This window comes from Gymnoscopelus microlampas (assembly GCF_963454915.1).
Source record: "Gymnoscopelus microlampas genome assembly, chromosome: 15".
Lineage (NCBI taxonomy): Eukaryota > Metazoa > Chordata > Actinopteri > Myctophiformes > Myctophidae > Gymnoscopelus > Gymnoscopelus microlampas.
The window spans coordinates 19,430,906-19,456,810 of record NC_139952.1 but is presented as its reverse complement, the minus strand read 5'-3'; the positions used below and the strand labels follow the sequence as shown (position 1 = coordinate 19,456,810).

Here is a 25,905-nt window from a genome sequence, read left to right as displayed (position 1 = left end):
GTCTGCAGTTACATTGAAAAATATTATTCAAAGAGTGACAAGATGGTCTCTGTCTTAAGCATTTTTATACACACATTTCATTGTACATTAAAAACTGTACACATGTCATTAGTTTTCCAGACTAGACAAAGAATGCCCAACACGGTCAGCAGCTAACAGTATTAAAATGTAGTTAGAAATGTGATCAAATCTGCCAGGGCACATGGAGAGAATGGATAAGGCCATGAAGAGAAAATACGTACTGAAATCTTCAGTGGAATATTTTACATTAATTCACTTGTTTGGCTCTCACTCATTCTAAATGAACAAGGTCCATACAACAAAAATATATAAACACACAAAAGTAATTTGAAAATACATCTGAAAATAATTGTTTGGACAAGTTTTGTATATTTTGAAATTCAATGTTAAATACATTTGCTTGGAGTAGAATTGTATGGCAAATGTGCTACAGTCCTGCTCCCGTTAATATCACTAGGTCATTATGTGAACTGCACTTGAGGTGATCCATTTAATACATTCATTATATTAAATGAGTAATCGTTAAAGTGATGGAAAATCACTTCTTGGGAAGGGTGTCCATGTACTTGCAGATGATTCCCAGCATGACCTCATCAGCCCCTCCACCAATTGATATCAATCTGGAATCTCTGTAAAGAAAAGATACAAAATATTAGCTAGGTTGTTGTTTTTGTACCCCCCAACACCTAATAACAATACTATACTTTCACACTTCACTGTGTGCTGCAGTAAATGCTTTCAAAAGAAATGAACAATAATGAGAATTAAATGTTATATCTATATATTTTTTTCAACCCAGATATCTTTCTGTTGTTTGATTTACCCCATCACTAGAGGTCAGTGTGGTGTTAAATGAGACTTATTACTACAGGTTTTATTTGGGCTTAATAATTAGGCTTTATTACTTTTTTTTTTAAATCCAGTAACTGTTGGACTTTATATTGATTTTGTATTATTCTGCTGTGGCCTTTCTTACCTGTAGAACCTGCTGATCAGTACATCATTGGTGAAGCCCATTCCCCCCCAGAACTGGAGACAGCTGTCGCCCACTTCCCTGGACAGACGGCCTACCTTCAGCTTAGCCATAGATGCCAGCTTGGTCACATCATTTCCTTTGATGTACAACACTACAGCAAGAACAGGTCAAATAGAGAGGGAGGGAAAGAGTGAAAAAAAAACAAGATGGAGAAAACGATTTACAGATTAAACAGACATTAAGGTTAAGTTGATTCTATATCACAACATATTTAACCCATTAAAACCAGGTAAGCATCCGAGTCATTTTAGATTTTAGCTATTCAAAAAATCGTGAAAATGTGTGCAAATCTTAGAATATACAGTATATATATAATATATATACTTTTTGAAAGCGAACATTTTAAACTCAAATCTTTGCTTTTGGGGGTCCCAGGAACAAAATATGATGAGATGGGGGGGGGGGGGGTCCACGGCCAAATATATATAATTTTGGGGTCCTAGACATGATCACCACTGATATAGCAACACACACATACGCTACGAGCATGGGGGCTGGGGACAGCTTCATGGCAAAGCAGTACCTTATGATACTTACCTAACGAGGGAGACAAAGGAGATGTACAAACATGAAGCAGTCGAGAATGAGAAAGCAAAGCTCCCAAAAATAAAATGTATTTTTTATACTGTAGCAGCAAGCCATTTGCAACAAAGAATGCAACAGATGATAAACTTGTTAAGCAAGCAAACCGACTGGTGGATATTTACAAAGATGATATAACCTTTGTTATATCATGATGCAACTTTTGTCATTCTGTGGATGTGGATGGATTAAGAAAAACTATTTAAAAAGTGAACACAGTCCAAGAGCTTACAAAGATGTTGCTTGTTGAGAACAATGCATCACTGCAGGTTTTGGGGAGGTTTGCACAGTTTTAATGTTTTTCTTAACAATCCCCAGTGACAGCTGCTGAACGTTCCTTTTCTAAATTGAAGCTGATTAAAAGTTATCCGAGGGGCTGGGGGACACAGAGCCTTTCTGCACCCGCAATAATATAATCAACAATGCCTGTATGTGACAGCTAAAGACCTGAAAGTGCACCTTATAGTCTAAATAAGTAGAGCCTCTTTCAGTTTATTTATTTGTTATGGTGTGCTGTCACAATAATACAGTATTTTTCATCTGTTGTGTGGCGCGATGTCATCAATAATCATTTTCATCCGTTTCATGGTGCTGTGTCACCAATGTTTTTCATCTCTTGTGTTGCGGTGACACCAGACTTTGTAAAGTAGCCACTGTAGCCCATCACTATCTTGAGTTGACTTGCTTATTGGGAATGCATTCCACCTTCCTTCGATATATCAGATAAATGCATAGCTATTTCTATTTTCTCTGCATTCCTATAAATGTATAGTAGTCTGTTGGCTGTCAGGCTGGCCTAATCGTGGTATCCACGGTGCAGTGTGGAGTGCATTTCACTGTTACCGGTCATTTTATTCGTACGACAATTATTCGTCAAGTGACATTTCATGATCGTGACAGCCCGAGTGATAGGACTATGTCACTCACTTGTGGCGCGGTGGAGGAGGGAGCGCAGTAATTCCACGTCCGTTTGCAGCTCAGCCAGCCGGAAGTGGACTGTTTGGTGGTAGAGGACAGGCATCTTAAAGATCTTCCTCTGCCTGGTGTACTGAATGGTCTCGTCTATGATGTTGTCCATCATGGTCACAGCTGTAAGGAGTGAAAAACAATCGTTAATATTACATATTTTATGAAAAACAAACATGGAAATGGTTATTTTTATAACAGTTATTATTATCACTATTATCCCTGAATGCCAAATTTTTCAGATACTATTGCTGTATTGTTATTTGAATTTTGTTTATATATCTATGACATTTGGTACTTCACATCACCCCAGATCATCCTGTAGAGATGATGTAAGGGATTTCCATTAAGGGAAAAAAGTGAGGTGTTTCATGATGTCATGCATGCACATAGCAGCATGAGCGGTGATTTGTCTAGTATCGACAGGACAGACATACATTAATGTTGTTTATTTGTTAGGATCCCCATTAGCTGTGCCCTAAAGCACCGCTAGTCTTCCTGGGGTCCACATATAAAAACAATACATACTTGTATTTAAAAACATACATTTAAAAAAACAAAACATAAAGAAAAAGTACATTAGACTTTATAGTCCAAATACAAAATAATGTATAAGAACACATATAAGACTAATTAAAATGCATTAAAAACATAAAATGCATTGTTGTAGTACATCCTACAACAAATATCTTTCCAGGTGTCTCTTTATTAGCTTTTTGAATAGTGATTTCTGTGTCAGCTTGGTCATTAACAGTGGCAAAGAATTCCATGTTTCCATTTCTCTGTATTCTACTGTGCACTTCAAATAATTGTGTTTGCCTTGGGAAGTGAAAACCGGCCTTGTGTTGCCTGTCTGGTAGCATATGTATATGACTCTAAATTGTGTTTCAGCTGACTGTACCGAATTGATGGGGGTTTTGGATTGTAAAACCTTCCATGTTGAAAGTAGCAGCGCAGCACTCATTTTGTCTTGAACTTTTAGTGATTCTAAATGGAAGTGCATGGTGTTGATCTTAGTTCTAAATGGACATTGGAGAGCAAGCCGTGCTGCCTTCTTCTGCAGTAATTGGAGTTTGCTTAAATCTTTCTTTGTGGCATTCGACCATATTATTTGCCAGTAATCAAGCTGTGAATGAACAAGTGTGTTTAGTACCAGTTTAATTAGATCAATACATACAGTACAACTCCATTGTAGATGCCTTTGCTTAAAAAAGGCAGGAGGACTATAAATACATGACAGTAATGATGCACATTTACTGGCATATGCTGCATTTTCGTAGTAGTATTCAGAGGTACGTGTGCCTGGTTTGTGTACAGTATGTGTGGTAGCCAGCAGCCCCTCATTTGTTTGTGTCTGGACAAAATTATTGTGATTCATCTCATCTTTTTAATAAATGAAAATCCGGCCAGACAGCCAGAATAACTATCATCTAGGGCAGACTTGGGGAATTGGTACATGACTGCAAGGGAGTGAGAATTTCCCTGGTTGTACTCTTCCTAAAACCTTTCTGATTAGCTTCCCGAAGAGGCTATGACCCATGTTTTCTCTTCAAACAGGGACAGATAACTAATTAGGAGGAGTAATAGCTTTAGCCACATGACCCATGCCCCTGTTCTTTGGAAATGGGGATTGCCAGAAACGAAGGCGAAAATTAAGCCGTATCACCAAGCGGTAGCTTTTCCAATGATCTCACCAGGGGGTAGACTAAATGACAGGGAGGGGGGCTGGAGAACTGAAAAGCAGCATGTGGGAGGATACAAGTGAAAAGAGCATGCACGGTACAAAGCTCACTCACCATTGGCCACAGCCCAGAGCCTCTCTTCCTGGAACTGAAGCATCTGATAAGTGAAGCCCATTCCCTCCTTGCCAATGATGTTATCGCAAGGCACACGGACGTCATCGAAGAACACTTCGGCTGTGTCCGATGATCTCATCCCCATCTTATCAATCTTGCGGGCGATGTGGATTCCTACAATATGAAAGTAAGGAGGCGAAAGCATCATCGCGGTCTTGGCCAGGGAACATTACAGTATGAGCAACAATCTTGCATAATGAAAACAGGGATTTTACATTAAAAGGGTATTGCAGTGACACAGAAACAGAAAACACCATGTTGTACTATGAGCAGGATTTATCTAAAAATACTATAGAGGACTTTGGTCTTACCAGGCAGGTTCATGGGGAGGCAGATGAGAGACTTGTTCCTGTGAGGGGCTCCATCACTGGTGTTGGCCAGGAGACACATCCAGTCAGCCTGGGTACCATTGGTAGTCCACATCTTTCCACCGTTGATCACAAATTCATCCCCCTTCCTCACAGCCTTGGTCATTATGCCTGGAAGAATAAAATGAGCGTTTAGATGGATTAACCACCTAAGCCCTACAGTATATACGTCATTGTACAATGGACTGCGAAAATGGCCTATCTACAAGATCACGAGTCACAATGCTAAGCGTTAACTTTTGAGCATGTTTAGATCAGCTATTTCAGCTATTCTTTTTGTAAATGTTTAGGAAGACATTGGAAAATGTTCACCTATAATGACATGACCAAAATAGGGACACCAGGTTGAAAGTGGTTAAGAGATGGAGGAGAGAAGATAAGTGGATGGGGATTAAGATTGATAAATGGATGAATTGCAATCAAGTAAAACCAAACTTTGGTAGGTGAGAATCTGAAGGTTTCAGAGGAGACGGCTTGCACAAAGTGACACTGGTTGTATGAACCATTGGTGTAATACTCTATATTTTATAAAGGGCAAAGCTGGACACTTGGGTTGAAATGGGTGTAAGCATGAGCTAGAGTTCTTACTCTGCTTCTGATTCTGATCTCACACTTGTAAGTTGCTCTGGGTAAAAGCATCTGCTAAGAGCTAATGCCTAAATTGTAATTGTAAATTGTGTAGTAGAATTGAATCGATACAATTTGTCGTACGACAACACATAAGCATGTAGATCCGCTATTTCTGAAATTCGATGAAAGATTTTTGAAAATCTTTAATGACGTGCTCAAAATGGGGATGACAGGGATGATGTAGCCCACAGGGGTGTAGAGCCTAATTTATACTGTGTGAGACAAGCCATGGGTCATGGCTCATAGCTTTGCACTGTAAATGCCCAGAGTTATGCGCCATAAGCCATGGCTTGTTTCACACAGTATAAATTAGGCTTTACACCCCTGTGGGCTACATCATAATGATAAAAGACTAGTTATGCCTACTTAAGTATCCAATCATTCTCAATTGTGAAACCATTAATGTCAGACTTGCATTTATTATGATGTGTATCTGTCTCTTAGATATCCTCTATGCAGTATTTGACAAAACATTTCAGTCAAAAATCGTTTCTTTTTTTCTTTTCTTTTCCCAGGCGATACTTATTCCAAATGGGCATCAGGGGGCTAATGGAAAGGACAAGGTAATAACAGGTAACAGATGAGTGAGATGATAAAAGGAGAGACCTACTGGAGACGTCAGAGCCAGCCCCAACTTCACTCACTCCCAGACAGGCCACTTTGTCTCCCATCACAGATGGAAGGAGGAACTCTTTCTTCAGCTCGTCTGATCCAAATCTGCACGTACACACACGCACACGCACACACACACACACACGTCAAATGTGCACAGAAGACGCATTCCTGTGCCCATGCACGTGTGAGTGGAGACACTTGAGCAACAGCAGCAAAGTGACTGTTGATAATATTGAGTGTTGCAACAAGGCTAAACAAAGCATTGTGTGTTTCAACACCTCAAATGGTTTGAGGGAATACAAGGAGACCTATCTTGGAACCCCCAGGAGGCCCACCTATTTTTACAGCCTTATTTTGACTTGGTTGGTTGCAGAACATTACTGTACATACGAAGCAAGTGGTTTACATAAAGTAATGTGGCAGCTACTGCAAAAAGAATGCTGTTGGTGTATAATAATATACCAAGGTCATTATGCACATACGCTGATGTTCTCTTTTTTGCTCTTTTTTGCACTCCGTTTCTTTTTTTATATTTTTTACATTGTCTGAATCAAGCCGAACCAAAAAAAGTTTTACTCTTATGTACATGTACACAAGATGTCACAATAAAGCACAACTTTGAACCTTGAGAAAATAAAGCTAAGATTTGATCCTCTTTACGTTGTGTGCCAGATGGCTCTGTTTCAAAAAGTTGGAAAGGGAGTCATTTCTGGCACCCAGGGGAAGGGGAAATTACTTTTATTGCTTCACCCAGTAGATGGCTGCTCAGATGACTCAGATGATGTCATGCAAGGGAGCTGTTACGGGATAAGTATATTGCTGAGAGATACTTCAGATATCACAACATCAATATAATAGTATGGTGAAAGTTTCATGTACAGTACCTGGCCAGAGCAGGAGTGGCCATGTCAGTCTGTACACCAATAGCCATTGGGATGCCTCCGCAGCGGATGTTTCCCAGTTCTTCCGACACTGCCACACTGTAGCTGAAGTCTAGGCCCAGTCCTCCATACTCTGTACAGGACAGACACAGACACAGACACACACACACACACACACACACACACACACAGACACACACACACACACACACACACACACACACACACACACACACACACACACACACACACACACACACACACACACAGAGACAGACACACACACACACACACACACACACACACACACAGTAAATATTAAGTAAGTTCACTAAGCCTGGAGTATTCTTGCCTGAGGGAAAAAGTGAGGGGACATTAGTTGGGGGGGGGGGGTTACAAATGTACTCCGAGTCCTCGGAATTTAATTAACTTACTATAAGTACTTAAGTAGCTCTGGATAAAGACCAGATTGTAAATCTTAAAAGTAATTTTCTGAAAATTCAGAAATGTATGAAAATTCCTACATTAGGTGTCTGATTCATCAATCTATTTTTGTCTGTGAATTTTGCAGGAGGGACGCTTTTTCTCACGTCTGCTCGGGGGCATGACTTATGGGATCAAAGCTGTCATTAGAATGCCTTATTCTCCGTGCAAAATCAATTACAATAGTACCAAACCTCAAATTAAAAAAATTGTCAACACATAAAAAAGAAAGAAAAGCTATGTCAAACGATCTTTGTATGCATATTATAGACATGATGCAAAATTGCTAATTATATATATTCCAGCAGCTTCAACTTTTTACCTCAGCTAAGGTGAGTGAGCGTTTGTTCAGTAGAAAGGGCTTATATAATGGTGGTAGTTGTGAGGTTTAACTTTGTAAACAGACTTTTTATTTTCATTACACGTGAGAGTCGGCTATTTACTTTATAAACGTTTAATTGCGTGAGGGACTCGCTTGCGCTGATCTACAAGGTGTCATGCGGTGCGTCCCGCCGCGTTGTTAGCAATGTAGATTTGTCTTTAGTCACTTTATTTACACGTTATTTACGGCCAGCTTAGTGAATCAGGCCCATTGACAATGACATTGAATTGTCATCTCGATGAATAAGGAATCACACATGCCACGGTGCACTTTGATTCCACAGAGGTTTGATGCGGTTTGTGCGTGTGCTCTCGGCTCTCACTTTAACTGACGGGGGAACAACTTTGTTCGACCATACAGTATATTGCGCTGCAGTAATCTGATCCCTGGTCAGTCAGTCTATCATCGCAGCACTTGATTCTTGCAGCTTGCGGGCATCTGCTTCTTTCTCACCCACAGCCAGCATAAAGATCAACGATTTGTTGTATATTAGCTTGTATGGTGGCACCTAGTTGATCGAGTTGAGAGAGCAACTGCACGTAGCCAGTAACAGAACCAGAACTGTCATTGCGGCGAGAGGAAAGCCTGCAGCCAATACACAACAACTATTGCGCAACACAATAGGAACGGTGTGGTGTTAAACGAGCACCGGTCGGGTCTATAAATAAATAGACCAGCGGTCGGCGAGATCGACTAAATTCTGGCCCTTCTGACCCCCCCTTAGTTTTGTTACTTTGGCTATGTTATATTAAAAGGTATTAAAGATGCTTATTTTGATCTATAATGGAAATGTGAAATAATGGGTCTGTCTGAAAATGCCATTATACTTCCCATTTCAGTTCGGTTCGTTCTGTGCATCAGACCTTAGGTCCTTAATGGGGTTGAACAATGCATTATCAACCATGTACACATCTCCACTCCGCACATGCAGTTCTCACACACTCTCTCGTCGCATCACCCGACCTTTCTTTTTGTCTTTCATCATCTGTTACAGCATTAGCTGTGAACGGGCACAGCCCGTACAGAAATGCACTAAGTGTATTGATGCTAGCTTACACCCACTTTTGTAATGAATCTCCGACCTTCTCTCGCATCTGTGTCACTTTAGATTTCTTTGGCTATTCAAAAATAGCAGATATACAAGCTCATAGCGCGGCACCGAGTGCCACACTATGAGCATGTAGATCTGCTAATTTTGAAAATTCTTGATTCTTTTTTCTTTTTTCAAAAAACTGTTAGGTCTTAGTGGGTTAAGTCCTCAGCGGTAAACACAGACCCTGCCAGCTGCTAGTATAAAACCTTGCCAAAAGCTAAATCACTTGGTATAAATATGTGTGGGAACAACTCCAGTGGATGAAAGGAATGAAGTGTCAGAAAACCGATACATTTCACTGTAATCTGATGTAAATCGTGTCTAGTCTGTCTCCCTAGTCTCGGACACAGCAGAGAGAACAACTACTGGCAGTAGAAATGGAGTGCTGGAAGTCAAGATCGGCCTCAAGCTTTAATGCAAAGATTTAACATGGAGGACAAAACCACTGCCACTGTGACCTTGCTCAAAGTAGTTAAGGACTTCAAATATCTCGCCCCGACTGGAGGGCAATTGCCTAGAATGCCTTGTATGGGATGAGGAGAGTATGGAAATCTGACAAGGGGGAGATGGCTTCAATAAGCAGCTGTTCGTAGCTACAGTGGAGTCAGTACAACGCGTCGAGTTGCACCGCCTTGTACATCTATCTGTTCTGTCTGGAAGAGTGTCCCTCGATCGTGCGATGGATCAACAGAACGTTAATAAAGTAATGCTCTCATGTGTAATGAGAATAAGAAGTTTACAAAGTTTAACCCCACCACCATATAATAGGCTAATAAAACGTGGAAAGGATATTATAGAAGCCTTTTCTATTAAAGAATGCTCACATTTGACTGAGGTAACATTATGACTCAGGAATCCAGGAACGCTAAAATCCGATTACGGACCAGATTGGACTTTATTGATTACTGAGGAGAAATCTGTCTTTTGGATTAACAACATATCCTGTCCTACATCGGAATGGATATGGACAGATTTCATACATACATGTAGCCTATCCTCATCAGATCAGATGGTAAGACTATAAGGCTATTGTCTGGCGTTCATGTGATCAATGTTATAAATTAATAGCGCAACATCGGAGGTGCGCCTGTTGCCTCCTGCAACATAATGCATGTGGCCACACTTGCAGAAACAGCAAGACGCTGAGGCACCTAATAATTCAGCAACTGAAAATAAATAAATATCGGTTTCAATTTGCATCATGTCTATAATTTGCATCCAAGCAATAGATCATTCAACATCTTTTTTCTTTTAGCCTATATGACACATGTTGGGTACATAAATATTTTATTTGGGGTTCAGCACTATTGCAATTGATTTTGAATGAAGAATAAGGCATTCTAATATACGCAATGTTTGAGGTATATAAGTCTGCTCCCAAGCAGACATGAGTTTGAGTGTACGTCCGCCAAAATTCACAGACAAAGTTGTTTTGATGAATCAGACTGTGAACATGGAAAGTTGCAGATATGTGCATAAGTACAAAATATGTGCGGACCCGAGCTTAGTGAATGAGGCTCTATGGGAGCCAACCCAAGGCGCAGCTGGAGGGGAAAGAGGTGCACCACCTACATATAGACACACTGTGGCGTGACAGCGGAGCTAACCACTCTGCAGAGATCAAGACCTTGATGCTGGAGAGTGGAGGGCATACACACTAGTATTACACACTACTAGCTACAGTTGCCAGTGACTGTGCAGATGTTTTCATTCTCTGTGGTTGGACAAGTGCAATAATGCATTAGCAGTTAATTTTGTCTGTTAATTTCGGAACAAAAGTTATGAATCATAAAAAATAAAAATAAAAATAATTGTTGTGGATATCTATTGTAAACTGGTCTGTGGTACCGGTCTAGGATTTCGCTTGTTGTGATAGGATATTACTGTAGGTGTTGCCCTCGTTGGCAACACAAAACTCCCACCCCTTACACCCCCCCAACCACAGAATCTCTTCAAAGCATGTTTCTGCGCCTATGCTAAGATGGCCAATTTATGAACTTCTTGTGCCTGTTTTGAAAATCAAATTTATCTGTAATCCATTTGGGACAAAACTACTTATGATGATGGACAATCACTCATGAATGGGGACACGATACCTGACATTTAAGATGACAGATTGTCATTTAACGTTACTGAATATGCCAGGCGCCGTACAATGAATAGTAATGTCAACTGGCAATGAAAATGCAACACATGGGGCCCAGCACTTCCAGCTGAAAGGGTCAACATTACCTGTCAGCGTCCCTATCAGATGATGGAAAGAACAGGGGGAGATACAGAGACAGACAGAGTGAGAGAGTGAGACAGGGAGAGAGACATGTTGTAAAATAAGCAAACAAGGGAAAGGAGGGAGCCAAAAAAGAGAGGAAGCAAGCGCAGCTGTGCCGTGATAAGTCTGTGACAGTCCTGGAAACCCTGTGGTTGACAATGTGGACAAAGGGAAGTGCAGTGGTTTCACCCACTTTTTACAAAACAGCTGGCTCTGTAGGTGAACAAGTAAGCAACACAGACAGACTGGGGCAAAGACAAGCAAATAACACTCTGGCTGCTGTGATCTATATGGAGTACATATGTTCCTCTACTTTGAACAGCAGCTGTTCTCTTGCGTATGTCACAGTGAATATTGCAAATATAGAGGGAAAATAGAGAATCTGAGCACACCTTTTTAGTTCATATTTTAAACGTGCATTCCAACACGTACTGTATGTAAATAAGATGACGCTACTGTTGACAAAAGTTGGGATGGCTCAAAGGCTTGTGATAATTTATTAGACCACATTTCCTTAAAGGGTGACATGGCAACGTGGGACCAGTGAATCACTGGGTCCATGACAACCCTTAGCAACAATTAAAATGGATACATGTGTCTAATTTGGCTACAGTTTCTTACTGACGTCTTTTCATTGGAACATTGTGTTAATTAATGTTGCAAAATTTAGAAACCAGAAAGTTTGTCAAATAAATGAGGCCACAAAACACTGTTGTACCCACCAGTGTACCAACTTAGGCCCTATTTTACACTTTGGATATTCAAAAATAGGCAATCTTGACACATTGTGAGCTTGTAGATCTTTTTTTTTCTTTTAAGATTTCTATAATGACATGCTCAAAATAGCGATGCCGGGTTGAAAGTGGTTAATAAAAGAATATAATATTGAAGGAGATAGTATGAACTTCACTAGTACTATCGTAACATTAAATATCACAAACACTCTGCTCAGTGGAAACGTGGTGTGGAATGCCAGGTTCAGTCCAGAAGGGAGGAGACGAGGCCAATGTCAGAGTGTGAACTGTGGATGTGAGTCTGTTCACAGTTCAGCGGAAACAGGCAGGGAGCCAAGGGTCATCCATGTCTTCTCCCATAACTTTGTTGCTTGGCTAAACTGAATGTTCTCGTGTTTTTAAAAGCCTTTCCTCACAGAGGGGAAGGATGGAGGGTGAGGGTGAGTTTTCTTGTCTCTAGTGTCACAGTGAGGGAGCAATGTTGCTTCAAAGGTTGTTCATTCTCAACGTTTGTGTGAGTTTGCATCCTGCACTTAAATCAACAAAGCATAATATGCGGTTAAGGAAAGACAATGTAAGAGGAAACATTTCTGTGTGTATAGGTTGTTAAAAGCAAGCTGTGCACTAGAAGTACATTACAGTATGTGCTCATGTGCTGTACGTACGATTTTGCTTTTATTGAATGGATGTTACGCCTCTGCATTACAGTAAGAGCCCTTTGGACTTTTAAAGGGCAACTGTGAAGATTTTTAACCTATAATTTTCTGTTCTGTGTCTTGGGAACACATTTACATAAACTGGCAAGTATTAATAACACAAAAAAATGCAATGAGAAGAGTTGTCAGATTATCACAGCCTCCTCACAAGAGAATGATAGGATTCAGGTTAAAAATCTAATAAGTTGTCCTTTAAGTTACTTTTAAGCATTCTAACCAAGTGCCATTTCCCCTGCAAAATATATTGTCTGCATTATATTACAGATAGGTGGGAGACCATTCATCTCATTCATCTCCCAACAGCTGATGAGTCATATGGCAATCAACCAGATTAACAAACTCCTACATCCCAGTTCTCAGTGAGTGAGTCTGAGGTATCTGAATAAATTGACCAAGTCTAGAATTCTTGGAGAGCTTGCGTCATTAGTCAGTGTTTCAGCACAGAAAGGTTTCCAGTTGTACTAAATTAATTATACGATACCATGACCATTTCAGAATGTGGTCAATCCAAACGAAGCCAAGACATTTTAGAGCATATTAATGAGAAGTGCTGCACACATAACATGCTCATTAAAAAATATCATTTGGTACAGACATTTTTGTTAGAAAATCTCTATGATTAACATGCATCTTCAGTTAAAAGTTATATTAAAACATCTTAAGTCAGTAAAGTATGATGTTAAGTTGACTACCTGTCTGACCTGTATCATCTTCTGGAGTGGCTTCTTAGGAGCATACAGTATAACACAACAAGCAGTGCCATGTCTAATTTCATATAAAACTAAATATGTAGGCTAAGAGATAATGGACTATGTTTCTGTTTGACTGTTGGTGCAAATGAGTCTACATTGCCAGTTGAGCAGTCAATTCTCGAGAAGCAGATACAAACACCATGGTTGGTTATGGATGATCTTCTAGTTCAGTTCTGCCATACATCTTTTTTAATCTAAGCTCAACTAGCTTCCCTACCTTGCTACCTTCTTCGCGTGGCAACATGCCTGGTGTACCTCAGTGAGGATGGAAAAGTGGAGCAGTAGTTATTTTTCTTTGGAAGAGGGAGTGGCGGCACATGTTGACAATTGCATCTTGTCTTGCTGTGAGTTGCCTTGTTGAGCGGCACTGATAATATTAAACATTATTTCACATAATTTAACCTGTCATTTATGCATTTTATCTATATATATATTCCATATATAAAGTGCAACTGAGATGTGTGTATACCTCTGCTAAGTGAATAATAAGCTAGCAACAATACAAAACAGATAGGAAAATTCTATTCTGTAAAGAAGCATAAAATGTTCATTACACACCACAAAAATGTCATTTTGATGAGAAAGATGCCAAAAACAGTGTCAATATGTCATCAGTAACAATACTTATACATTTTTCACTTATAGACAATACAAACTCTGCTATGTTTGAATTAATGCCAATTTATTGTAGTAATAAGCTATTGTAGACGCTCGCTTAATTTATATTGCATCGTACGACAGTGTCCCTTGTCAAAAACAGCCGAACATGTCGCGACAGGGTTAAGCAGTTGGTCATCAGGTAATCTACTGAGTCTTCTTAGCCTACGAATGCTTAAGGTCTGTTTACTCAGCAGATTTGAATGCTCTCCCCTACTTCTTCTCTGACCTCCCGACTGTGTGAATCATCTCAATGGTTTCCAATGTTCGACATACCCCATATTGAAAGGCAACATATTTAAAGATATATGAATCAAATCATACAGAAAAAAAAAGATCTGGAAATATATTTTGGACCATGGAAATATATAATATTTACAGCAGTATATTTTACATAATATATTGGCCACTCCAAAATATAATGTATCTCCATTTTATTTTCACAGAATATTTTTTGTACATTTCTAAACAACCGTACAACATAGTATCTCTTCTTTGTAAGGAACCAATAGACAATTCTTTTTATTCAAATGTGTCTGCAAAATGTCTCAGATTCTACAGCTCAACATCTGGAACTGGAATGTAACAGGCAATTATTGCTGGATCTTGATGTGACAAACGCCCATAATTACAGCGGAAAAATGTCAAAATTAGACTGACCATAATATAATATACAGCATAAGATGAAAGGAACGATGTCAACAGAACATACTTTATCATTCTAAAACACATTAATCAGACAGTAAACACAATACTCATGTTTCGTTTTGTGACAATATCCCCTTGATGCACCTTATAAAGATTGCAAAATATTTTTTTTCCAGAGTATTTTTAGGGCCATTTCTATGTTAGCAGTTTAGACAAATAGACAACTTCAATACCTTACCTAGTGGTTTGGTGACTCCAAGAAAGCCAGCAGTCCCCAGGATCTTGAAGATTTTGTGAGCAGGAAACTGTCCCTCTGCTTCCCACTGGTCAACATAGGGGTTGATGTCCTGGTCAATAATCTAGTACAGGAAAGAAAACGTATAAGTAGGGATATAACGACGTACCGACAGTTAATTATCAATACAAATATGTGATGATTAAAATTGGTGTGATGAAAAAAATATTGCAATACTCTTTTTAAAACGGCAGCATAATCTAGTTTTGCATATTCTAGATTGAAGAGGAATTGGTCTTTTTTAAAAACAATTACAGTACGTTAAATCTGCAAAAATAATTTTTATCAGGTACATTTAATACCCAACCTGTCTTGGATGCCCAACCTCTCTCCTCTCAGACATGCACTGTGTCGGTTCTATAATATCTCGGAATCAATCGGATCTCGGAACTAATTTCCCTGGAACATTGGGGTCCACTCAGAATTCCGACATCCCATTATTCCGACCATTAGGTCGTGTGAGGTTAGGGTTAGGGATACGGTTCATTATAATGGGGACCAACGGGACGACAGAATAATGACATGGCACCGGTTCATTAGGGTTTGGGTCCGTCATTTAAATGAATTGCCAGATCAGGAATAAAGAGATGATTATAGAATCGATAAGAGAAATAAAATACAATATTTTCTAGTATTTGTCTGAAAAGTAAGAAAAACTTAAAATAATCTAGTCTCATTTTGTAATAAGAAATCGTAATAAGAAAATGATATTGTGAATCCGGTATCATGAATCATATCGAATCATGAGTTGAGGAGTGTATCTTTTCATTCCTACTGATAAGTGTATGTGTGAGTGACAGAGTGTGTGTACAACTGATTATCCCCAAGTGTAGCTTGTATCTTTGCAGAATGAGTAATGTTTCTTAGCAGACCACATGTGTTACGAATATTTTACAGTAAATCTATTGTACACAAAAGTAAATTTTGGGCGTGTGTATGTACAGTATGTGTGTAAGCATACTGTAATGTTAACAATGAAATATAGAAGCAAATGGCTATCTTGCATACAGTTAGGAAACTGACTCACAACTGGGCATGACCTAGTGGAAGTAGTAGTGAATGGAGGTAAACAAAAAAATAGAAAAATATATTTTTAGACACAATGCTTTCCTGCTGCACTCGAGCCTATGCAATCGGTGTCTGGCAGACTAGACAATATCAATGAAGCAGACTGGGAACTGAGAGAAGACCGTAGAAAAAATCCATAAATACTGCACTGCGTACTGTCTGCACTGTACATTATCTATCTATCTAACTATCCATCCATCCATCTCAATGATAACATGAACACTTCAATAATATTTTGGGTCAACATTGCACCATTTTCAATATGACCTTTTCATTCCAGTTAAGCCCGACTGCCGTTTCTCTCTTACAGAGCCTACAGTATATGGACAATATGTTTGCCACCGTTCCATTTGCCTATAGCCCAGGGATGTCTGACCGTTTTTCAAAGGGGGTCATATTTAAAATATGAAAAATAGCTTAGGGCTGACTGCATCTCCTGTCACACTGTAACTTTGGACCATAACAAAGTCACATTCAAATGCATTGCATTACAACAATTTTATTTAACTGTGGTGCAATATCAGTAGCTTTTGTTGGCAGTGTAGCCAAATTCAAGTCCCTTTGTGCTGTGAACAAAACAAACACAACTCAAGTACTTGCATGTGCTGTATTGCTATTATGTTTACAGGCCAATAAATTCTCTTTTGTTAAAATCACAGCACAGCCAAATGTATATGTGTAAAAAAAAAAAAAAAAAAAAGGCTTTTTTTCTTTGTTACTCCCTCTTTCTCCCAAATAACAATTGATTCCTCCCCACACATATTTCTGTGATGTCACTGCTGTTATATCCTACTGGCTAACCTGCCAGTGAGGAGCCCCCACCAGGAGGACATAGGGCTTTAGTCCTACTCCCCCCTGTCCAAGAGTCCACACACCGCGCCAGCCCGTTCATTACCACCCTCCACGCCCAGCTTCCCCCCCACCCCCGAACACGGGCCAATTGTGTTAGTGTAGACGCCCTGTTGCACCACCGTGGATTCGAACGCACAACCTCCGTGGTGGTGGGCAGGGACTTTACCACTGCGCCACCCGAGTGCTCTTTCTTTCACATCTTGAGAATTAAACTCAAGGTCTGTGGGTCAGATGTCTTGGATGTCTCCCTTGCGTCGCCACCCTTGCGTCTCCGTGTGTACACCTAAAGACGCATCTTTCCTGAACCGATGACGCCATAGCTCCACCTCTCGCTTAACCCGCATGCGTCGAGCTTTACAGCGCCACCCACAGGCCGGGCATATATACTACAGCGTTTTCAGTGGATTTGTGGTGTTTTCAGTGGTTTCGTGTGAACACACATTTCTTGAGACGATTTTGTGCGTACGGTAAACTTTTTGAAAACGACTCTGTGACATTTTTTTAAACGTCTCCGCGTGGACGTGGCCTAACTCATGGCGCGACTAGCGAGACAAAACTAATTGATTCCCATTATGTGGGGAACAAAAACAATGTGACGCCAACCGGAACCACAATACTTTTTTTTTTTTTCCTTTTTTCTAAACCGGATCACAAATATTTTTAGATCAAATACCAGGCTTTCCTCCGAGGTGGAAAGTCTGGTGACGCGAGATTAGGAACAAGCAGTTACAGATCCCAACAAATTCTACTGAGAAATTATAGCCCAGGTTCATTTTAAAACACCCAGAAACTTTAATGTATTAATTTCACATGACTATTGGCGGGCCATAAATAATACATTTAAAATCAAATCTGCCCTTGTGCCTTCATTGGCCTCCCGGGCCGGACTTTGGACATGTCTGGCATAGCCTAAGCTTGTTTGGTTGAAAGTACCAATCCGGGTTTGGCACATTTACCATGGTTAAAGTGTAACAGAGTTGGGTTCTCTTGTGGAGAAACTGGAGATGCACTGGGTCCACTGATCTATAATAAACTCACAGGGCTGAATTTCATAATTTCCTACGCTAGCTGCGTACAATGGCTGTGAGCCTAGCATCATATTATATTACAATATACACATCATTATGTGCTATTTTTAGTGTCTAATTCTATCATTTAATTAAATCATATATTTGCGATCACATTACCTAGTCAGTTAATACCATTTTCAATCTGCTGGATACTGTGGAAGTTAAACACTATTATTGCAGCTTGATGAAGCGCAGAGAGCTGGAAAGAAATGTCTCCGTCTTTGTGACATGGTTTCAAGTAAAAAAAAAAAGAGAAGATAATACCCTCGTTTTGCTCAATGTGATCCTTAACGTATAGCTTGAAGTTACAATAAAGTGTTGTAATTGTGACAAAATGTCTTTGATTTATTATTAGACATAACCTGTACATATCTGTACTATTAAATAACGTTTGATAGTTTAAAACTGCACTAAGCAAACACAATTATATATAGACACTTAGGCAGCCAAGGCAGGTGATGTTAAATTGTCTATTCCAGTTTGAGGTTGTGCAATATGTATATCTTGGGACTGCGCAATAATATTCTGTGAAATACATCCTGGTTGGTGCAATACTATGGGTCTGTGCAATAATATGTGCAATAATATTCTGTGAGATATAGCCTGGTTTGGTGCAATACTATACTGATGAACTGACCATGAATAGTATAATATGCAGATTCTTTCTTATATACACGTATGGGTGTAGAACTGAATCAATGCAGCATACTGATCGTTCCTGGTTTTCCATTTTTATTTTACTTTATTATTGTAGGCAAGGCTGGAATTTCATCATTTTAGGGACACGGCCACTTGGCTATTGGCATTTACAAATGACCAATATTTGACGAAATGAAACTAAAGTTCATGCACGATCATTCCTGGAGTAACCAGAGTCACTGCGCTGAGTGCACTGTTTTGAAGATGGGAATGTGGAGAGGGAAGTTAATAATAATTCAGAATTAAAAAAGATACTGGTGTCTAAAAACATATTGAGAGGAAAGAGGCAGAGGAGAAAACGGTACAATCAGCTAGATCAGTGTGGGCGGGGCATTATAATTTTTTGAGGGGCAGAAGGCCAAACTGAGGCCTTCATTCATGGCCTCCATGAAATTCCTGCCCTGATTGTAGGTACAGTACCACTGAGGGACGCGCACGCACACGCACACACACACACACACACACACACACACACACACACACACACACACACCGAGACAGTGGCTCTCATTACAAGATTGTCTGCGTCATGTAATAAACATTTCACAGGGAACGAAAAGGGGGCTGATGTGAGCTGGCTTTGGGATGAATGGACCGTCTCCCTTGTAAAGGAAATGAGTGAGCCTTGATAGTTACCATGACTCACTGGATGTGTGCCTGGAACTGGTCCACAGATGTAAAAGCACTTAGGACTGACCATTCTGCTTGACACTAATGCAGTCCTATTTTTTGTTGGAATTCAAGTTGCCTCGAAGAGAATATAGAACATTATTACATGATTATGAGCAATTTTTTATCCTACTTACTTTGCAACAAACAAACTTATCATGTTCAGCTTAGAGGATAAATGCTAATAACATCGTCCACCTATGGATGTGCCAAGTCAACAACCTAGCGAGCTGGCATATGAAGCCACCCTGGCCTGCATACTGTAGCTCATAGCTTTACAATTTAGGCTATTCAGCAAAATGATAATGTTCCTACTGTTGGTATTGTTCATCTTTCTATATTTTATGATGATAAAAACAAATCCTAACACTCCTACCTTTTGGTTTAAACACAAACTGGTGTCTGCTTGTTCATGGGCTATGAACCATATGCAATGTTATTTCATTTAAATACTTAAGATTTGTACTACCGACTAGTCCATACCCAGGAATGCATGCATGCAACCAAACTATATGCAGACTTGGGAACCAACCGGATAGAAGTCATGACTCATAACCCGTTGCAAAAATGCTACGAAAGTTTAAAAGGTACCACTGCACCCCCCCCCGAGCGCCCCCCAAAAAACAAAAACATTTTTTATTTCAACTTTAAGTAGCTAAAAGTCCTTTAGAACTTTGCACCAGCATTGAGCTAAATCTTTCTGTGTCTGCCGGCCAGTGTAGTGTCTGCATATACAGTTACAGTAATAGCCGAGACCAGGGTCAGCAGAGCATAATTAGACAACTGAAAACACTTGCTGATCAATTGACCCTGGCACTGCTGTGATGAGTCACTCCCACCATTTCCACTCGCAGCGGTCTTAAATGACCCCCTGCATATGCTAATAAGTGAAATTTCATGAGCCTGTTCAGATCGATTGGTCAACACAGGAGGAGAAAAATGGAAGAGGGCATTTACACCCACAGCAGTCTTGAGTGAGAGTACACACAAAATGCTAATTAACAACAAAATGCTAATTTAACTTTTATAAAAGTTAAAAAACGGTTTCCTCAGTCCCTATGCCAATGATCACTAACAATATGTGCAAGTTCAGATTGATTGGTCAATCCCCTGAGAAGAATGGATGACAGACAGAAACATGGCCGGACAGTTTTCTTCATTTTATAATTTTATGGTAGGATTATCGTTTTATTTTATAATAGGATAGTAGAATTGATTTCTGCTGTGTAACTTTGTAACAAACAAATCACATAAGTGCCTTTAGAAATGTCTCCCGTCTCCAGTTCCATTTTAGTAGTTAATGGACAAGACATCAGCAATAACACCGTTAATGGCCAAAAGTTACAGCAGAACCCCTGCTTCCAGGCTCTACTGAGTACAATGGCCTCCCAACTGCCAGGTACAGAAAATAAAAGCAATCATTTAAATCATGCACAATTAAGCAATTAATTGAAAATGGATAATTCAGTTACAATCTGCCCTTTCCCCCAAGTAGAGGAAGCTGAAAGAGTCATTGTCATTCATGGAGCTGAGCTATCAAAATAACAAGAAAATAAAACTCTTCAATTTGACACCAAGCTAAATCTGTATATCTAAAGGTGACTCTCCACCAAACAGACTACTTCAGACTACAACAGACTGGTTGGCTACCGGTGGCAGACGGGCAGCCATCGACAAGGGCTGTAAAAGTCACCCACTGTATGCTATTGTGAAACATAGCAATATTCCTAATTAGTGTATTAAAAACTAAAATAAACTTGAATTGGAACTAGAATTCAGAATTTGAGAATGTATGGTGGTGGATTTAGCATGTTCTCGAATAGAATACCTTTATCGTCATTGCAATGAAATTTAGCGTGACCCATCAATGGTACCTACATATAGATAGAAAATAGATGAAAAATAAAAACACCAGCAAAGATCAATGCAGTATATTCAGCTCTACACACATAAAAGTGTATTTAAAAACAAGTACGAATATAAAAAGTATGAATAACAATATCTGTGTATTACACTATTCAAGGTCAAAGTTAATAAGTAAAGTGATGTACCTAACCAGGACATATTGCACAGAATATTATTGTAACAACAGAATTGAGAAAAATTGTTTGCAATCTAGTTAAACAGTGAGTCCAAATAAACTATTCCAATCAGGCGTGTAAGCAGAAGCTCCATTGATTAGTAACCCTGCCCCCTATAAACAGGTGTGTGGTTTGCCTCTCTGTGGCAGACTGAGCAAGGGTTTAAACAGGAAAGTTTCTGTTTGTTCGCCTCACACATTTGTTTTGGTAGCACTTTTTGTTTGTATAGCTCTAAGGATTATTGAAGACTTTTGCATCCGAAACCACTGTGGACATTCCCTTTCATGAAGTCAGTGTGCCTTTTTCTCCCTCTCTTCAAAGACTATTGCACACATTATTGCACAGTCTTAACCCCTAAAACTGTTTTCCAATATAAAAAAAAAAAAAAAAACGCATAAAAGCAAAAGGAAACTCAATCTGCAATGTTTTGATCCCATTTAACCTGCCATAAACCGATTTCTGTTTGAATAGCCAATTCTTAGGCGGGAAAGGGAAGTTGGAAAAGACTGCGGGTTGGAAGGAAAAATTTAAGGTCATAAGGGACAGGTCTTTTCACAAATGTTATTACGGTTTGTTTATGTATCATACCATAAGACCTTCAGGACACCGAAGATTGTGAGATGGGGTCAAGAACATTGTGTTGGCCAGGTCTTACAAAATATCCTCTCTGCAGGGCGTGTGATTTCTGCTTTCCCTTGGAATGGCTGAGTCACACCCATGCTCTTGTTAAAAAAAAGGTATTACTAAAAAGAGACAAGAAGAGGAGAAAAAAACAAAATAAAAAAATGTAAATATATGCGTTCGTTTCGTGACGTGATCCCCGCACCCAGCCGGGGCTCAACGTTCTATCAAAGAACTTATTCATAAAAGAACAAATGGAAAGAACCTTTTAGAGATAATATACTGTATGAAGTGAGCTAAATAACCTTTTTTGTTAAGAGTGATGGGTATACGCACAGCAGTAGTCTGGGCTAGTCTGTACTCTGTAGTCTATGAGAACTCTGCCAAATTCAATCTATTAATATGTATTTCTATTTTACAATATTCCAATTATGGCACTGACACTATAACCCCTGACCTTGGACAGTCACTGAAGGATGTCCTATCACCCCACTAGTATGCCAAGTTTATTCTCATTCCCATTGAGTTCTTTTAATAAACCCTACTCCCTCAAGTTCCCTTTACATTGTTATGCATTTCCTTTTCACATATTCATCCTTCCCATTATTCCCAATGCTAAATATTTTGGACCATTGGGCATCCTTTGAGTGTTTAGTCACAACATAGGTTTCCTTCTATTAACACAATGTCTTTGTTTCCTTCCCTGAATTGGGCCCTTGGGTGTTTATTCTGAGATTTCTGTCTCCAATGGCAGTAAAGTAATATACAGTAAAGTCAAACTGAGAAGGCTTCAAGGCGCCCACGGTGATTTAGCAACAATATTTACACTGAAAGGCATACAAAATTGGTCAAATGCTGCCTGGTCACCACCATTTACTGTGAATTGTATTCCCATAATTCAAAAGTCGCTGGGTATGACTGGGGTACGGATTGTCTAAATTGAATCGGTGTTTAATGGACTCGTAAAAGACATGGGGACTGGGAAGGTTCAGGCAATGCATCAAGGCATTTCACATGTTTACAATGCTGTTGTACAGAATTCAGAACAGTTGTAAGTCAAATAAGACTGGAGGGAAACCGTTAAATCTCCACTGCTGCTTGAAATAGAATTAGGCTATATTGTGAAGTTTCCCCTGAATATATTTATATTAATCATCATTGTGAATAAACATTTCAGTTTTAGTGATGATTAAAATGATTAGTCTTTAGGGAACAGAATTACTTCTTTGCATCAATCATGCTTGCTGTGCTTGCTATTCTGTGTACTTTTGTTTACTATGCCCCAAGTCTCGCGTTGTCACTCCAAATAATCGAAGATCTCCGACTACCAATACATCAGCTGACATCTAAATTCTATCTAAGGGCTAAAACAGCAGAGAGAGCCTTTGCTGACAAATCTACACATATTGCCTTAAAAAACAATCACAATCCCATAATGAAATACTGCTCTAACGTCTTTTCACATTGGTTCTGCAATGCAGTTGTTTCCACCAGTAGTTTTAGCCCCTACATTGAGTTTAGATGTACACCAGACGTATCAGTAGGCGCTTAGGACTGCTACTGTACGCCCTGGCCTAAATAGCAGAAACAGAACTAGAGTGATTGGCCAGAGTGCTCATTACACTCCACTCTGCTGTAATTACATACAATCCAATTTGGTATTCACTCTCACTAGTAACTACGGTTATCAAACACTGACAATATGAACATGAATAGCCACGGTGTGCTTATCTAATACCATCACCATGCCAGATTGTAATCTTGCAAAACATCATGAATCCTCCAGACCTCTCAGGTCTTCTTGGACAGCTCTGCTTTCTGTCCCCAGAATCAGAACGTAACATCTGTCCCCAGAAAAATGCTGCAATGTCTGCTACAAACTCTCAGATCTTTTAAATCCTGTTGCCTTTTTACTGGTGTTATTTCTTTTTTCTTTTATAAAAAAATTCTTCTGCACCTTAATTTAATTATCTTGTCTTTGTGTTTTATTCTTTATTTCTTATCTATCCTCTTATATTTTAATACCCTTTTATAACGTTTTTCATTTGTGTCTAATGTTCTGTGTCTTATGGCTTAATGCTTAATGTTTTGTGTAAAGCTCTTTGAAATTGCCGTGAAATGTGCTTACACAAATTAACTTGCCTTGCTTCATAAGTTAAATGCATCTTTAAAAGTCAAAGTGAACAATATTTTGTTGCGGAAACTAACATGCAGAGATTTTTACTAACACTACTGTCCATGGCAATTGCCAACCCTTCTCTGAAACGTCACTGGAAGGAACTTTTTCACCAGAGTGAGTAGCCCACTGTGCATGTACAGATACAGAATACATGGCAATTGGATGGCACTTTGTGTTGTATGCACTTCAACAAAGAGGCTGTACAGTACCATAGGATCAACCAGGGGTGGCACGTGGCCATAACACAGGGAGGCTGGCCAGTGACTCAAATGTCGCTAGTGCTAGTGGGAGCGTATATGTTCACCAGGTTTTATGTTTGACGCTTACAATCTGCTTACAACCCTAACGCCTAGGGATGACCCCGTGATAGTGCTACTGCAGCTGAACGTGTGCTCCTCTGGCCTCTTTGTAAGTGTACAGCATACAGGTGGCAAAAAGACACAATTCAATTACCATGTGTTAACTGACCATAAAGTGCACTTCTACAACACAAAGGCAGACACACGCTAAATGGACATAATGCCAGTGTGAAACTGTGCATTAACAGAAATGATCTCAAACTGTCTCAATCACTGAGGTGATCATGGATTTAAGAAAACACACAGGGTTTCACCAAGTACCAACAGTATGTGTTTACAACCCCTTTAATAACTCAAAGTTTAGGAGTTTGAAAAGTATGTCATCCTTGTTTACATTGTCAACTGATCGATTACCTAATTTTAGAATATATATTCTAGAATATATATATCAAAACATACAGGCTACTATATTTGGTGCAAAGGATGCAGGATTCAGAACTACTGTATGTTTGGCTCACTTGACCAGCTGTTGTAGCAGCAGAAGCAGCATCCACCTGTCTGTGTAATCCAAAATGCACAAAATGAGCATTGTGCATTTTGTTACTTGGCTAGAAATGAAGTTTGGACCCCTTGATTACATTTTTGTACTCCCTCCGTTACTGTAACAGCATCGATCAAATGAGTCTCAAGACTCATTTCTTTTCAATGGCCTTTGATCACACCTGAGGTTATTGTACAAATTGTATTTCAATTGTTTTGATGCTGTGTGGGTGCACATGCATAATGTTTTGTTGATGCTTTGATTTGACTGTGTACAGCCCTTTGGTCAATCTCGATTGTTTTAAATGTGCTCTATAAATAAAGCTTGATTTGAATTGATCAATTCAGCATAGAAGCAGCTGAAGGGAGCAGAGCTAGCATAATGACCTCTCACCTACTTTGTTTTATGAAACCCTCAGGTCAGCTGCTTATGCTTACATAAGTCAAACGAGTACGCTGCATTCATAGCACCCACACATATTAACACATTGCCGTTTATTTTCAACCACAACGCTCAAAACAAGCGTTAACTGCATGATTTCCATGGGAACTCCTGCTACTATACTCCTCCATCATGCTATCTTGCATTACCTTTCTGAGGGATTCCTTTAATGCCAAGTGCTCGTGTGTGAAGAGTAAATGATCACCCGTTGTCTCCGGGGTAGAAGTGGCGGAGGAGGCGGGTTTGGGTGACACGCTTTCAGAAAAGGACCGAATGCCACCGATCGACAATAATTTGGAGACATTTCGACAGGCTGCCAAGTTGTTGTTGAAGCGCCGGGCTCCTTCTCTGCACAGTGCCATTGTTGACATGGTGCTGCTGGATGTGCGCATGCGCGTATG

General features: G+C 39.6%; 1 protein-coding gene across 1 annotated transcript; it reads right to left on the bottom strand.

Moving 5' to 3' along the window:
- Window positions 1-48: 48 nt before the first annotated feature.
- LOC311061322 (putative acyl-CoA dehydrogenase 6) lies at window positions 49-25,878 on the bottom strand. Its single transcript, XM_084079919.1, has 9 exons — window positions 25,654-25,878; window positions 14,928-15,048; window positions 6,959-7,088; window positions 6,070-6,176; window positions 4,773-4,940; window positions 4,402-4,575; window positions 2,567-2,728; window positions 998-1,148; window positions 49-650 (listed from the first exon to the last, which is right to left on the bottom strand). Exons 1-9 carry the CDS (start codon window positions 25,873-25,875, stop codon window positions 560-562), a joined length of 1,326 nt encoding a protein of 441 aa, XP_083936045.1. The 5' UTR covers window positions 25,876-25,878; the 3' UTR covers window positions 49-559.
- Window positions 25,879-25,905: the final 27 nt, after the last annotated feature.